This window comes from Sapajus apella, unplaced genomic scaffold (genome assembly GCF_009761245.1).
Source record: "Sapajus apella isolate SASKATOON/1434 unplaced genomic scaffold, GSC_monkey_1.0 scaffold32, whole genome shotgun sequence".
Lineage (NCBI taxonomy): Eukaryota > Metazoa > Chordata > Mammalia > Primates > Cebidae > Sapajus > Sapajus apella.
The window spans coordinates 23,759,951-23,776,673 of record NW_022436972.1 but is presented as its reverse complement, the minus strand read 5'-3'; the positions used below and the strand labels follow the sequence as shown (position 1 = coordinate 23,776,673).

The 16,723-nt window shown below is 38.2% G+C and overlaps 1 protein-coding gene across 4 annotated transcripts in view; it reads left to right on the top strand.

The window, feature by feature from the left end:
• The window catches only part of DGKH (diacylglycerol kinase eta), a 192,775-nt gene that overhangs the window by 79,517 nt on the left and 96,535 nt on the right, over nt 1–16,723 (top strand). For all 4 annotated transcript variants that reach the window (XM_032294783.1, XM_032294785.1, XM_032294784.1 and 1 more), the window contains exons 3-4: nt 6,625–6,735; nt 8,668–8,748. In XM_032294783.1, the coding sequence (XP_032150674.1) occupies nt 6,625–6,735; nt 8,668–8,748 (192 nt within the window). The remainder of the gene's footprint in view (nt 1–6,624; nt 6,736–8,667; nt 8,749–16,723) is intronic.

Here is a 16,723-nt window from a genome sequence, read left to right as displayed (position 1 = left end):
TTGTATGTAATTTTTATTGTTTGTATTGTATGTGTGCATGTGTGCATGCATGCGTGCATATTTCTGGAGAGATAGTATTCACAACTTTCAGTAGATTCTGAAAAGGTATCTTGATCCAACCAAAGTTATGAACCACTATCACAGAGGTTACTTTGCCCATTTTTCCTTTTTACGTGCATACCCCAACTCACAACTAGATTTTGTTCCAGAAGTAGTTTGTTTATGAACTGGTTGTTTGGAACTTAGACCACAGTTTTCTATGAAAGTAATAATATATATTACACACACACACACAGACACAGACACACATGTACATCAGACATTCCCTGACTTACAGTGGTTCAACTTAATGATTTTTCAATTTTATGATGATATGACAGCAATATGAATTCAGTACAAATGATACTTTGAGTACTCATACAACCATTCTGTTTTCACTTTCGGTATGGTATTAAATTACATGTGATATTTAATACTGTATTAGAAAATAGGCTTTGTATTAGATGATTTTGCCCACCGGTAGGCTAACATAAGTGTTCTGAACATGTTTAAGGTAGACTAGGCTAAGCTGTGATGTTTGGTAGGCTGAAATATTAAATGCATTTTTGACTTATAATATTTTCAACTTATGATGAGTTTATTGGTATGTTCATTGTAACTTGAGGAGCATCTGTACTTATATAAATATTATAGAACCTTAACAATGGTGGTACAAAGACAAATGAGATAGACTTCCTGGACTCCAAGTAGTTTATAATCTAGGCTAGGGTAAAAGGCAGGTGTAACCTACCCTTAATTGAGATTGCCCTCCTAATTTAGCAGTGACTTTCCTGTTCATTTTTCTGCAGCTGTGTCAGGATTCATTCCTTCTCACCACTACGCCCATAGAAGTATTAGGCAACTGGTATCCTTGGGATTCAGAGACTTGATAGAATAGCATGGGGACTTAAGCATTAAGGCAAATTTATGACATGGTTTCTATGGAAAGATGTACTCCTAGTTCTAACTTGGAACCCAGGTTCCTGGGACACAGAGAGTCCTTCACTTGGAGCCTCGTTAGTGGATACTGTCTGTGTGATGAATGAAGAGTACACTCACCTCTGCCATGGAGTCTCTCCCTTAAGAATCCTTTGCACAGTTAGCCAGAATAAGGACTCTCTCATTACTAGTGGCTGTTTGTATTTGAAATACTCATAAGTCAGACTTTTCTTTCTGAGGTGTGGCATGAAAATTTCTCCCCACTACCCCAGTTAGGTTCTTGATGAGGGATGTGATAATTCTTTGTAGCTAGACTACATAATTTCTAGTGGAACTTTTATAATATATATTGGTTATTGTCCAAAGGGAGAAGTGAAAGGTGAAAGAAGGCAGCGAGAAAAAGTAGAATGAGAGGGCGTGAGTGCTTCATGACGTCACCACAAGATTTAGCATCTCATTATTCTACATAAAGGGTGGCAGTCTCTTAATTCATTTTTTGCTTCTTAGAACACCTGAGGCTGGGTGATTTATAAGGAAAATACATTTTTCTTACAGTTCTGGAGGCTGGGAGGTCCAAGGGTATAGGCTGGGCATCTGGTGAGAGCCTTCTTCCTGGCGGAGACTCTGCAGAGTCCCAAGGTAACACAGAGTATCACATGGCAAGGGGGCTGAGCATACTAATATGCTAGCTCAGATCTTTCTTCCCCTCTTATAAAGCCATCAGTTCTACTCTCATGTTAGCCCATTGATCCGTTAACCATTAGTCTATGTATGGATTAATCCATTCATGCAGGCAGAGCACTCATGATCCAATGACTTGAAGGCTCTAGGTCTCACTGCTGCCACATTGAGGATTGTCAACATAAGTTTCAGAGGGGACATCAAATTATAACAGACAGTGTCAGTCTTTCTTGATAATTCTTAATGTTTTCTACAGGTCCTGGGAAAGCTTTTTAGATTAGGCTCTTAGCATATCATGTCATTGCATATGATGTATGCACATATTTTGAAACATGGATCAAGAAGATATGCTCCACCTATACAGGTAAATAGGGTGAAATTTTGTCTTCAGAGAATATAACAAATTCATGTTTCAGAGTTAAACATGAATTTACACTAAGAATTATAATTAGCCAAATAATTTTACAAGACATTCTGCGATTTGACTAAAAAATGTGTATGATCCAAGACCACAATAATTTTTAGCCTCATAAAAAGATGTGAGTAACTTTAGAAAGGACAGAGATTTGGATTAGCTTGTACATTCACCATTTGCTACCGAAAAGCCAGCATAGAGAACTGTGGTCTATAAGTCACTAATTCCTCAAATATGAAGGTGCCTCTTTGCATATCATATATTTCAAAAAGTTATACATTTTATGATGTTCCTTTAATAGTCTCTATCTACAAAGTAATTGCTACAAACCAGTATTTAAGATAATTATACCGGTTCATATTTTCTAAAAAATAAAAAAGCAACGTAGACAGAAAATTAGCAGCGGAGCAACTGAAAATTAGAATGACTAGATTCTATGTTGAGATTAATAGCCATGCATGTACAAATAATGTTTTTCCATAGAAAATAATCTTTGTGACTTTGGGTTAGACAAAGCTTTTTAGATTTGATGTGACTCATAAAAGAAAAAAATTGATAAATAGGACTTCATCAAATTCAGGATCCTCTGATCTTCAAAAGATGCTATTAATACATTGGAAAAAACAAGTCACAGACTGGGAAAAATATTTGCAAATCACATGTTAGATAAATGTCTTGTTTATAGAATATATAAAGGATATTTAAGATGCAAAAATAGGAAAACAGCCCAATTTCGAAACTGGACTAAAGATTCGACCAGTCAGTTCACCAGTGAAGATGTACAAATGAAAAAATAAGCACAGGAAAATGGAAATGTTCAAAACCAGTAGTCATTAGGGAAATGCACATTAAAACCACAGTGAGATACTGTATACCTATTAGAACGCCTAAGATGAAAGTGACCGAGTAAATGTTGTTGAGGATGTGAAGCAACTGTTGGCAGCAGACCGGTTGTTGCTGGGGACAGGCAGTGATTATAAAGGGATAAAGGAAAGTTCTGAGTGTGGGGAATATGTTCAGTATCTTGATTATGGTAGTGGTTTCCTGGCCATGTTTGTATGTCAGAACATGTCAAATTGTACACTTTAGGTATGTGCAGTTTCTAATATGATCTTGATAATAAAGCTGTCAATTTTTTCCCCTGTAATATTGCGTCCTTTGGTTTGTATTTCTGACTTAATTGGTGATAACATAGATTTTTTTCCAGGGGTAAATTCTGAAGATATATGACCATTTAAAATATACAAAATAATTGGATGATAAATATAGATTTTTACTCTTTGTGGTATAAATTTTATGTAATAGATCTGAATATTTCTGATAATTTTGACATGCAGTTAATACTGATATGCACTTACTATAACACCCTCAGCCTCAATTGATTTAAATTTTATTAATTTGGCTTATTTAGAAATTTCTATCATTATTTGTTTTTCCTCTGTTTTAATACCTTTGTTATGAATCTGTTTTAACTTTTATTGTTATAAGCAAAACATTAGTGTAATGTATGGAATAAAAGGTAGTTATAGAATACAAGTCAGTGTGAAATTGTTGGTACGTGTTACTTCCTTTCTGTATTGGGATTCCATGTAATGAAATATTGCTAAAATAAATAGGCTTTGGGATGGGACTTGGGGACCTTTTAATTCCTGCTACAGAGAGTGGTGGTAACAGTGTATTTGGTGATAGGGTTTGCCCGGTGTTTACGTGGGTCCTGGGCTCTGGTGTTGGGAGAGATGATAGACGATAACCTATTCCACCCCTGTATGTTAGCTGGTATCATGTGGTAGGACATTGAAATGGTGGTTTACTCTATAAAAATGAGTTCCAATTTAAAAAAAAGGAAGGGGAGGGAGGCCTTAGAATGCTGGCATTAGATCTTAGTTTTTTTTTTAAGAGTTTGTGCCTAATGGGGCGTGGAATTTCACTCCAGCAGCACTTATAGCTGCTGCCACATAAAGCTTATTAAGGGAAGATTTTCTCCCGACACCTGGCCTCTCTCCCTGCTTCCTCTCAGGAGGCCTCTCTCACCATTGCTTCTGTGTGGACTCCAACAGCTATAATTGGTTTAGATGTGCCGCGAGACCCTACCCGAGTCTTGGGCAGTGCTTTCCCACCGTGGCTGCCATTCGAATCACCACCTCCTTTCTCACCCGTTTCCCCATTGTCACTTTCCTGCCTTAAACATTTCACTAGCTTTTTGCACTTAGAAGAAAAAGCACGCTCCCTGTTGTGTGCAGCATATTCTGACCCTTGTCTCCTATAACCTCCTCTCTAGATACAGTCCTCCTACTCCAGCTGTTATTTGTCCCGACAGTGGCTGCAAACACTTAACTTCTTCCAAGAAGCTCTTATAATTTGATGCCTGGCAAATACTCTCTGGACTTAATAGCATAATGATATCATAATAATAACACTTTCTGCCATCTGTTGAATGTTTTCTCTAACCCAGACAGTGCGCTAAGTGCTCCACAGGCATTATCTTATAATTAAGTCAGACGCAACAAGCTTGTGAAGTTGGTATTATTATTTCCAATTTTTAGGAGAGAAAACTGAGGCGTAGCGTTGGAGTAACTTGTCCAGGTTCATACTGTTATTGTGTGCTGGAGCCTGGCTTGAAATCTGTCTGTCTGACCCTAAATTGGCTCTTTGGTACTGACTCAGAAGTGTTTTGTTACCATTAAATTGTAATGATTCCACAACAGTTTCTGGAAGACAGTCTTAGAGCAAGCTGTAAAGTTCTATTGAAATTCAAAGTAAATATTAATGCAACTTAACCATCTTACTGGAGACAACAAACTTTTCTCAACATATTATGTCTTTATGGTAGTAAGAGATAGTATTGTGTAAAAGTTGGAAATGAACTGTGGAATCAAACAGACAGATATGATCTACATACCTGCCATTTATTCATATAGATCTCATTATCGTATGTACCAGATAATATTCTAGGCCACTGGAGATATTGTCAGTGTGCAATCCAGTGGGATGATTGAAAATTTTGGTTCTGTACAGATGCTGTTTTTGTCTTGGAGTCTCACAATAGAACCATAACTCTTTTATTGAATCCTGTATAAATGTGATCCATCTTGGACCCTATCCTAAGGGGGTCTGTTTAAGTCAGTGTTGTGACATGGCCTCTAAGGTAATCCTACAGGAAGACTCTAGTGTAGTTTGCTTTCTGTTTTCCTTTCTTTTTTTCCAATTAAAATGAAAAATTAAATTTATTAGATATAATAAACTCAGAGACCTGATATTCTAATGGAGTAGCACAATAAACATAGTAAATAAGTAAATTACGTTCTGTGTCACAAGATGGAAAGTACTTCGTGGGGTGGGTAATAAGATCAGGTTGGGGGAAAATATGCTGAACAAGAACAAGTTGCAGTGTGAAACATGCAGTTTCTCAGGTGGGTCTCATTGAGATGGTCAAGACCTGAAGGAGGTGAAGGGGTCAGCCAGAGGGAATCTGAGGGAGGAGACGGGAGGTAGTGCCAGCCTGCAGCAGGAGTTTGTAGGCCCTCTGCAGAGCAAAGCAGCCATTGCAGTAGAGGAAATCAAGAGAGAGAAACGCTAGATGAGGTCAGAGAGATTCAAAGTATTTTGCTGGTGAAAATGAAATGAACTAGCCTACATAAGGCACTTAACCAGAGCCTGGCCCAGGGCTACAGAGCCCCTGCCTGCCTCTTCCAGCTGCATCTCCCTCTGCTCCCTCTTCCAAAGTCTTCACTGCATTTATAACAGATGGCTCTTTGAAGGTGCCCCAAATATCCATGTTGTTTTCACCTTTCTACTTTTGCAAACACCTAAAATGCCCTTTGTCCACCTCTTGTCATTTGGATAAACTCCTTCCAGACTCACTTTGGGCCCTGGTCTGAAAAGACTGTTTTGACTCCCTCTGAGGCAAGCTGATGCTTCCTTCTCTGGAATCACCCTGCACAGTACTGTATTTATATTTGTTAGAAAAATAACACCTGGCTGATGGTAACTAGCATTTAATGAGCACATACTGTGCACCATGCACTAAGTCCTTTATTGTGTTTTTCATTTATTTCTCACAACAATCCTATAAAGTATGTCCTATTGTCATTCCCATTATACAGATGAATAAATAAAGCCATGAAGAAGTTGGGTAATTTGCCTGAGATCATCCAGCTACTCAGTGGTGGCACCAGGAGGTGAACCCAAGGTTTCTGGCTCCAGGACCTATGTTCTTTCATAACCTTTATATTACACGGCACCTCCACCATATTTACTATATACAAGGCAGTATGCACATAACACTGTATTGCAAGTATTTGTGTATGTGCATGTGTCTTTCCCAGTATTTGTGAATTCTTTGAGGGCAGGGAACCATGTTAAATTCACTTTTCCTCTTTGGGGCTTTGCACATGTGCAAAGCTGTGGTGAGCATATAATATTCTCAATGTAATTTGTAAGACATGAGACATGCTATTCAAAATGTTAAAGAAAATGTGCCATTGGTTATGAATTTCATTTGGTTTTGAGGTTCATTTTAATCGTGTCATTGTGCTTTTGCTTCTCTCCAGACCAGTATTAAAGAGGGACAGCTACTGAAGCAAACCAGTTCTTTCCAAAGGTGGAAAAAGCGATACTTCAAACTTCGAGGCCGCACCCTTTACTATGCAAAGGACTCAAAGGTAACTCGAGAGAATATGAGTTTCAAGCATTTGAGGCTATGGACGGATGTAAAGTTTTGGTCTGTAAGCTGTTTTGTCTTGGAAGTGCACTATAGCATTATTCTCTTACACGAATTCAATATAAATGTGATCCATTGTGGACCCCATCCCAAGCGGGTCTATTTGAGTCAGTCCCGTAGCATGTCCCTAAGAATAATCTTTTAGGAAGGCTCTAGTGTAGTTTCATTTCTTCTTTTCTTCTTTCTTTCCAATTAAAATAAAGCATTAAGTGTAACCTTATTAGATGTAATAAACTCAACATTTTGGGTTTCCTCCTTTTACCTTGTACACCTTTACCTAGCCTTGAGAGAGAGAGCTGCCGTAGTGGCTAAAAATTCATGCTCTGTGTTCAGACAGGAGCTCACATCCCACGTGCAGCATATTCCAGGGGTGGCTGTGGACTGCATGTGCTGTTGAGAGGAAGCCTAAAGGAGAAAATACACATCGAGAGCTTACATAGTACCTGACATAAAATAATCACTCCAGCATGCTAACAATTAGGGATAAAAATCATATTGAAATCAAATCAAGACTTAAAATAATTTTTATATAACAGTTGAATCAAATAATAGTAATACAATTTTGGGAGAAGCAATTTGTAAAAACTCGTATTTTAGTATTGCTTCAAAAATAAACATTAGGATTTCTGGCTACTGTGCCTGTTGAAGAATTGATTATTTTCATTTTAAAAAATGTGTACTCCAGATATAATTGGTAGAGTTGTACACCAGGAGGTAAAAACAAGCAAACAAACCTAATTCTAAGTTTATGTATCTATAGAAGTAATAACCATGTAAAATAATCTCATTTTACAAGTCATTATGTTCAAAATTGTCCCTGACCTGGCTCCATCCTGATTTTTCACATTTATCTCTAGACAGCATTGGCTATTTGACAGCCTCCAGTTTTGGCTCATGCTACCATCATTAGGATGACTTTCCCCCCATCTGTACTTGACAAAGTTCCCTGTTTTCTTCAAGATCCCCTCAAATAGTGCTTATTCCATGATTCACAAGAGAGAGAGTTCAGTTGTTTTCTGCTGGATAAATCATCTGTGACCTTCTATAGCATTTCACTGTATTTCTTTTCACTCTTAATTGTCTGTCTTACCTTAAAGTGAGTTTTGTCTGTTTAATCTCCTGTGGTACACTGTAAATTCCTTCCAGTCAACGAACAAGTCTTAGAGTCAGATTGGTTAAATTGAAGTAGACTAGTTGTACAGTCTACTTGAGTTTCAAGTTCAACTGTCAACTACTTAAAGTTTTAGTTTCCGCAGCTCTGGAGGTACACCGGTATGCCTGCCTTGCTGGAAGAATGCTGAATGAGTATGAATAGTGACTGACTAAAAGTGGGAAACATACATTTATTTACTAGGACCTTGCATTTTAAGAGTATACAGAAAAAGTCATCTGCTACTTGCAAAGCAAATTCATCACCTCATTTGAACGCATAGTTATAGTCCTGAGCTAAGCCAGGACTAGCTCTCAGCTGTCACCCTGCAAATCTGGAAACAATGATACTGCCTCTGCCTCCCTGGCAGAGTTGTCACAAGCTTTACAGAGACTGCACTGTGCATGTGTATGCCACACACTCAGCAGGTTCCCGACAAGTGGTAGCTGTTATGCTTCCAGAGAGCACAGAACGTTTGTATTGAAACAGTGTTCCCAGGGGGTCTTTAAAGTTCTTTTCAGTTTGGGATTTATGGATTAGTTGTGCTTTATGCTTTTATTTTTCGTTTCTAAGAAGAAATCGCAGAGAGTATCACTCACTTAACTTTTTCTATTCCTAATTCCTGATATAGCTTCATAGTCATGACCCGATAGTAAAAAATGTATTGAAGAACATTGAGTTAGGTTTTCTTCTAATGTGTTTGTGTTTTTTTTTCCTTAACAGTCTCTGATATTTGATGAAGTTGACCTCTCAGATGCTAGTGTAGCTGAAGCAAGCACGAAAAATGCTAACAACAGCTTCACGGTATGGTTATATTCTGCTGACTCCCTTCTCAAAAGTGATAGAATGACCTTTCTCTTCAGCATCTACAGAATGCCCTGTTCAGTTACAAAGTGTTTTAACTTATGCATGTTGGAGTTCCTACCAACATAATCAACTTTCAATACATTGTGTATTCTAACACCCAGTACCAGTTATGACTCAGTTAACCTGGGGTTAAATATGCTTTTTAAAAATTTTACAGTTTTTCCTTTTTAATTTTAGTGCTTTAAGTTTCTCACTTCCTTTAAATTAATACTTCCATTAATTCCATTGTTCTTGAGTATTTAAAAAGTTTGTTTACCTTCAGTCTTAAAGACAATATTTTCTCCATCTAGTCTACTTTCACTCCATTTCACTCCAGTTGCCATTGTTCAGTCAGTTGCTGTTGTTCAGGGCTCCACTTCTCACTTAGGTAATTCATTTGGCAGCTCTGTTCCAGTGTGTTCTTTTCTGATGACAGATCCCATTGCTTCAAAAGACCTCACTGGTTCCACATTGCCTGCGAATTGTGTCCCCAACTCAGTCTTCAGATCTTGTAAGATCATGCTTCAGCATTCTAGTAATACCGGACAATTGTTTGTCCTCCTGTGTCCCATTAGTACAGCAGCTTTACTTTTCCTGTTCCCTCTGACTTCAGCGATTCCTTCCCTGTCTGTTACTGTGGGAATACTACCAATTCTTCAAAGCTTATTTCAGATAGCCCATTTTTTCCAACTTCTTTCATTCACAAAGTATGGATTGAGTTGCCACTATGTGTTAAGCACAAGAAATTCAGAGGGGAATTTCTCTCAACATATACCTGGTGTTGTTCAGCCCAAGTTCATGTACACTGAACTTATAACCACATACTCCCTAGGTCCTCAGAGGTGCATTGTTCTTGCTGTGTTGTCACCCCCATCTGTACTCCCTGTCCTCCCTGGAAAGCCACCATTCCTGACAGCAGCATGCAGTGTCCATCCCCTAGGCATGCCAGGGCAGGGGACACAGACACAGGGCAGGTGCACAGCAGTGCCATGATAGAGGTGAGCACTGGTAGGGGTGGAGGGAAGAGAGGACGCGAATGAATTCAGATGTAGCCTTATTGATTTATGGGCATGTGGGATAATTCATAGTGTAAATATTCCTCTCCATCTCCCCCCATCCCCAGGGAGAGTTTAGTTTGAGAAGAGGAAAGCCAAGAATAGAGTCCTGGGAAAATGTTAAAATTCAAGGTTTAACCAGTAAAGACTGAGAGCATTCTTAAGTAAAGGAGATTCAGGGGTCAGTGATGTGTAAAACCAAGTGGAAGAGAGTTTCAAGATAGATGCTTTGACATGTCGTATACTGTAGAGAGGTCAAGTCAAAGAAGAATTAAAAAGTGATGCTTCAGCTTGTTAACTTGGAGATCATTTGGTCCCATTGATGTGAGTAGTTTCAGTGTGGGGCGGGGCTGGGGGGCAGGCATCAGGCTGCACTGTGAATGCAAAGTGAAAGGCAGGCAGAGACAGGGTATGTAACTGTTTTCTAAAAGCTTGGCAGTTAAAAGGAGAACAGAGATAGTAAAATGTTCAGGTAAGAAGATGATTTTAGTTTTGTTGTTGTTCTTTTGCTGTGTTTTAAAAATGATCTTGAATGCATTTATATGAAGAGAGGAGGAATACTTAGAACCAAAAGTAAGCTGATGGATGTAGGAATCAGAGCACAGGTTAAGAAATCAGCATTGAATGGGAGACAGAAAACTTATGGAGGCAGGTGTGGCCCGGAAGTTTATGTATTTCAAAACCAAGTACTGATTTCTCAGTGCAATTGAAGGGTAAAGTTGTCTGCTGTGAGTGAAAGTTGAGGATGGTTAATAGTAGCTTCTGTAGAAGAAGAGAATTGAAACTGAACAGGGACCTATAGATGATTATTAAGTAGTGACTGGGGTCTACCAAAGATTAGAGATCAAGTTTAGTAATGTCCTTACTCCCTGTGCTTATGACATTTTCTTTAAGTGGGAGTAGAGAACAAACAAATGAATTGATCCAGGTTTGATGGTTTATAGGACATATTGAACAGAAAGAAAAAGGGAGGGATTGCTAGATATTTTAGAGATCGATAACTCATCCGTCTCCCTGCTCTTACTTCTCAGTTTTTGAAAATACAACACAAGGAGTAGGGGACAGCTTTGGCTGAACGGCATCCAACAACCACTAAATACAGAGCTTCTGATAAATTGTTGGAGACCTAAGGCCAAAATGTTGCTTATTCCTTCTTTCTCCCACTTGAAGGTGGGATAGGGTGAGGTGAAAGAACTTCACCAGTCCCACTAGTAGGATTAGCCACTTGCTTCTCCCTGAGCAGTGAAGAATAATCCTCTTTCTGCTGGAGCCTCATGAAGGGGGAATAAGGGTTCCCCCAATCAAGATTTATGTATTTGTTTTTTAATGCTTTTTAGTTTTTTAATGACAAATAATGATTGTGCATATTTATGGGATACATAGTGATGTTTCGATACATGTAATATACAGTGATTAGATCAAGGTAATCAGGATATCCATGGTCTCAAACATCGACCATTTCTTTGTGTTAGAAACATTCAGTATTCTCCTGTAGCTGTTGGAAGCTATAGAATATGTTATTGTTAGCTATGGTCATCCTATGGTGCTATAGAACACTAGAAATTATTCCTCCTATTTAGCAAGAATTTTGTATACTTTAAGAGTTTGATCTGAAAGAGGGTTTCAAAATTTAAGATTTGAAGCATGCATTAATTTCAGGTGAAGATAAGGTCTAAGGTTTTGGAGTAGGAAGTATGGGTTTTGGAGAGATTATTCAAATCCTTTGTACAGGTCTTTATTGATCCTTCAACTAGGCATGTGATCTTTCCTGTAGTATCTTTCTTACAGAATTTAGCATATGCTGCCTTATACTTAGTTAAGTACTTATTTTTGGCTAGGGACAGTGGCTCACACCTGAAATCCCAACACTTTGAGAGGCTGGGGCAGGAGGATTACTTGAGGCCAGGAGTTTGACACCAGCCTGTGGAACGTAGTGAGACACTCATCTCTACAACAGAAACAAAAATTAGCTGGGTATGGTGGCATGCACCTATAGTCCCAGATACTTGGGAGGCTGATTGCTTAAGGAGTTTAAGGCTCTAGTGAGCTATGATCCCAGCCTGGGCAACAGAGTGAGACCCTGTCTCAAAAAAATTTTTTTTTTACTGTTTATTTTTACTATAACCTCCTTGAGGAGAGGGACTCTGTCATACCTTTTTATCTCATAGTGCCTTATCCATAAGTATTTATTGATTTTAAGTAATAAGATGAAAGTTTATTTTAGGCATATGAAGACTGTTTGTTGAAATATTTTCAAGAAGTTTCTTCATTCAGCCAAACACTATCTTTGTTTATTGGACTAGAAATACAGGGACTGGTTGGGCACAGTGGCTCACGCCTGTAATGCCAGGAATTTGGGAGGCTGGTGGTAGGATCTTATGAAGTCAGGAGTTTAAGACCAGCCTGGGGAACATAACATAGACCAGCCTGGGACACCCCGTCTCTATAAAAAAATATATATACAAAAATTAGCCAGGTGTAATGGTGTATGCCTGTAGTACCAGCTCTTCTGAAGGCTGAGATGGGAGGATTGCTAGAGCCCCAGAGTTTGAGGTTGCAGTGAACTGTGATTGTACCACTGCTCTCCAGCCTGGACAACAAAGTGAGACCTTGTCTCTAAAACAAAACAAAACAAAACAAAACAGAAACAAAAACAAATATAGGGACTAAAAAGGCAGATTGCTTAGGGTTTTAGAGCAAATGAATTTGGTAGAACTTTCTAGGGTATAAAACGGAGCAAGAGACATGTTTTTAATCAGCAATTGACAAATCTCCCTGTCTTTAAATATTTAAATGTCTTACCTATCTCAATTATTGTGACTGCTACTGATGCTGTTATTGTGGCTTGTTCATGTCAAAGGTTAATGTTGTAGTTTGATGTATTATGGTTGGAGGAGCCAGGGATGGCTAAATTCTACTTCATTTCAGCCATCCCTCCTCTTGCTGAAGTTTCTAAGGGTGATGTATTGACAAAGTACAATAGTAAATGGAAACTACATAAATAGTAAATGGAAAATGGAAAACCTGTACTTTGCCTGAAAACGCAGGGCTGCACTCTGGTAAAATGGGTTCTAAAATGCAGGGCAGTGACTGACCTAACCTGGAAAATTCTTCAGTATTGTTTCTGTGACATTCAATTGGTATGAGTGAGTTAGGCTTCAGCGGGGGACACAGACACTAAGACAGTCCTGTCAAAGGATTGGGAGATGATTTACATACAGTATGATCACTCTTCCTTTCTTGTACAGTATTTCACTCCCATCTGTGGAGTTAATAAGTTTTTTTAGTTATCTAAATTGCCTCAGGTATTGTATTAGTTTTCTATTGCTGTATAACAACCAACCACAAACTTAGTGGCTTAAAAAAGCAATGCCCATTTATCTCAGTTTTAATAGGTCACATAGTGTTGCTAGATTCTTCTGTTCTAGGTCTTATGATGTAAATAAATAGATATGGGCTGGGCGAGGTGGCCCACATCTGTAATCCCTGTACTTTGGGAGGCCAAGGTGGGTGAGTCACTTGAGGTTAGGAGTTTGAGACCAGCCTGGCAAACATGGCAAAACCCCGTCTCTACTAAAAATACAAAAATTGGCTGGGCACGGTGGCTCATGCCTGTAATCCTAACACTTTGGGAGGTCCAAGAGGTGGATCATTTGAGGCCAGGTGAAACCCCCATCTCTACCTAATATAGAAAAATTAGCTGGGCGTTGGTGGTGCATGCCAGTAGTCCCAGCTACTTGGGAGGCTGACACAGGAGAATTGCTTGAACCTGGGAATCTGAAGTTGCAGTGAGTGGAGATCGTGCCACTGTACTCCAGCCTGGGTGACAGAGCAAGACTCTGTCTCATAAAAAAGGAAAAGAATAGATATGACAAATTTTTATGTATACTTTTATTGCCTCAAATTGGGCTAATTTTAGCCATGGTTTGAGTTTATGATTTCACAAGTGTCTTCTGCCATAGTCAACAACAATAAAACCTACTACCAATGAAAGTATATTTTGTTACTTTAGGCAGTAGTGATGTGATCAGGGAATGGAAAAGAACAATTTCTGACAGCCTTTAGGTTAATGTTTATTAATGTCTTTGTAGTTCAAGCCAGGCACGGTGGCTCACGCCAGTAATCCCAACACTTTAGAAGGCTGCGGTGGATGGATCACTTGAGCCGCAAGAGTTCAAGACCAGCCTGGGTAACATAGTGAAACCCTATCTCTGCAAAAAATGAAAAAATTAACTGGGCATCGTGATGCATGTCTGTAGTCAAAGTTACTCAGGAGGCTGAGGTGGGAGGATTGCTTGAGCCCGGGAGGTGGAGATTGCGGTGAGGCAAGATCACACCACTGTGCTCTAGCCTGGATGATGGAGAGACACCGTCTCAAAAAACAAAAGAAGGAAAAAAAAAGGAAAAAATAATAATTTATTTGTAGTTTAAGTTCAACCATGGCATTTTCTATGACTGTTAAATCAATAAAATGTTCTTTTGTATTATTCATTTAAAAAATTTCATTTAAAAAATTTGATTGCTATCTGTATGGTGATTTGGAAGTTTCATTTTTGCTTTAGCATTTTTATCTTTAACACAGCCCTATGCTGTATGTGAATGTATTCCTCCCATGTGAGGCTGGAGAGAATTGATCTCCTTTTGGTCACACTGGTGCCACCCTAGGAAAGGGATCCCAGACCTCCTGATGTTTAATCCAAGACTCTTTCCAATCACACAGGGTCCTTTCCATCTGGGTAATCTCTGCCTCTGCTGTTCTCTTTCTTCCTCAAATACTTCTCTCTTTCTCACTAATCAGGATATGTCTATCCCCAGGTTTTTTTTAAATTTACCCAATTTTTAGAGGATAGGAGCTTAGACCATGAAAGTCAGACAGCCTGGGTTTGGGTCCTGACTTGGCTACATCCGGTTATGTGTCCTTAGACAAATTGGTTAACCTTTTTAAATCCCAGTTTCCTCATCACTCATTGAGAATAACAAGAGTGCCTGCCTCACATGGTTATCAGGATTAAATTAAATGTGATAATACACCACAATACCTAACACAGTGATGAGCACATGCAGTTTAATAAAAGGGGCTATTATTTTTCTGAGCTTATCATTTCCCTATTTCCAAGTGGCTGTATGTTGCTAATTCCTATAAGTTTGGGAATTTGGAAGAAGAATGTGCATGAACTTTATCTTGAGAAAACATTCCATGCTGCTTATCTTTCAGAGGTATAGCAAAGATTTAGTTCCACTTTTATCTCATATTAATAACTATGACTGGGAATAATAAATGGAATTATAATCTCACCTTGTTAGGTAAATGTTATTTGTGAAAGAAGAGCTATTTAATGATACAAACGTCATCACGATCACATGGTGTATGTTAGGGTTTCAAAGCATGCTATTCAAATGACTGTTTTCTTTAAATTTTAATGAAGATTACACTAAATCTTAAATGAGTCACAATTTTAAAGGTATTATTGTATTGGCATTGTTAAAACTTCTTAGAGGAGTTTGCTAGAGAAAGTAGCATGTGTTTTTTTGTTTGTTTGTTTGAAGTAGAAAGAAATACAAAGGTAATATATATCGTTTGTTTAACTACTCAACATTTTCAGGGGGCGGTCTGTAGGTGTGTGTGAAATTTCACGGTACTGCACATTCACACTGGCTTACTCGGTTGATGAAACACAGGCACCCTCTGGTAACACTTATATTTAGAATTAAACGATCACTGGAACAAAGAAGGATTTTAGTTCAGGGGTCACTTGCCACAGCAGATGGGACTAAAGTTTATTAGCATTAGATTATGATTCTTTCTATGAGGTATTAAAAAGTCTACATAAAAAGACACCAATAAACACGAGAACATACTCTTATGGCGCATCAAATATCAGAAATTATGCGTTCATAATATAATTGAAATGAGCAGTCCGGGTTTTAGTGGTACGGAAGAAAATGTTCTTAAGAATTCCTTTAATGTTTCCTTTCTATTTACTCTGCTTTTCTTTTAGCTTCCTCCCAGTTAATATAGTTTATTTCATCTCTCTCTTAGAGGGAGATCACATCCTTTGAACTTAAAAAGCTGTCAGTTTACTTTTCTCCATTAATCTATCAATATTTACTTACAAAGGAAATGACTAAAAGTTATTTTCTTTTCATATCACTTGTGAATGCACACACACAAAAGGTATTTAGATTATCACCTAAATAAATAATCACTGACAAATAAGTTGCCCATCTTATTTGATATTTGTTGTAATTGTTGTTTTTGTTCTGAATGCCTTTTCTGATAACTCATTTAATTCTTTGTATGAATCCTAGAGTTTAAGAATGATTATGATCCCCATTTGATAGATGGAGAATCTGAAATAGAGAGGCTGACATCTAATATATGTAATGACTAGAATCCAAACCCGTCCGCATCATCTGGCCTCAGTTTATATCTTCATGACTTTGCTATGCTGCGTTTTTATTGTGGAGTTTTAAATGAATGTGGTTCAGACAGTATTCCTGTAACTGGTTATTACATGTTCAGTTCTTTTCTACAAGTTAAGCAGAGTTTTGTACTGCGTCACCAGATGTATAGCAAGCACTTGCTGGTCAGACTACAAATTTAGAATATTTCATTGTATTTTGGGCACTGTATTTTAAAGAGAAATGTTGACTAAAGACCTCACAGAGGATGGTAACCTATATTATGAAAAGGTCTGGGAATTCTGGGGTTGATTGGCATTTAAGGGCCCTCTTTATTTTAAAAATTTGGGAAAATGTGGCAGATGTCTTTTTAATATTTGGGCATTATCATGTAGGCGAGGCTGTAGACAGGTTTTGTGTTACTGCAGTGTGCAGGACCAGTGGTTGAATTCATGGAGTAATAATTCAAGTTCAGT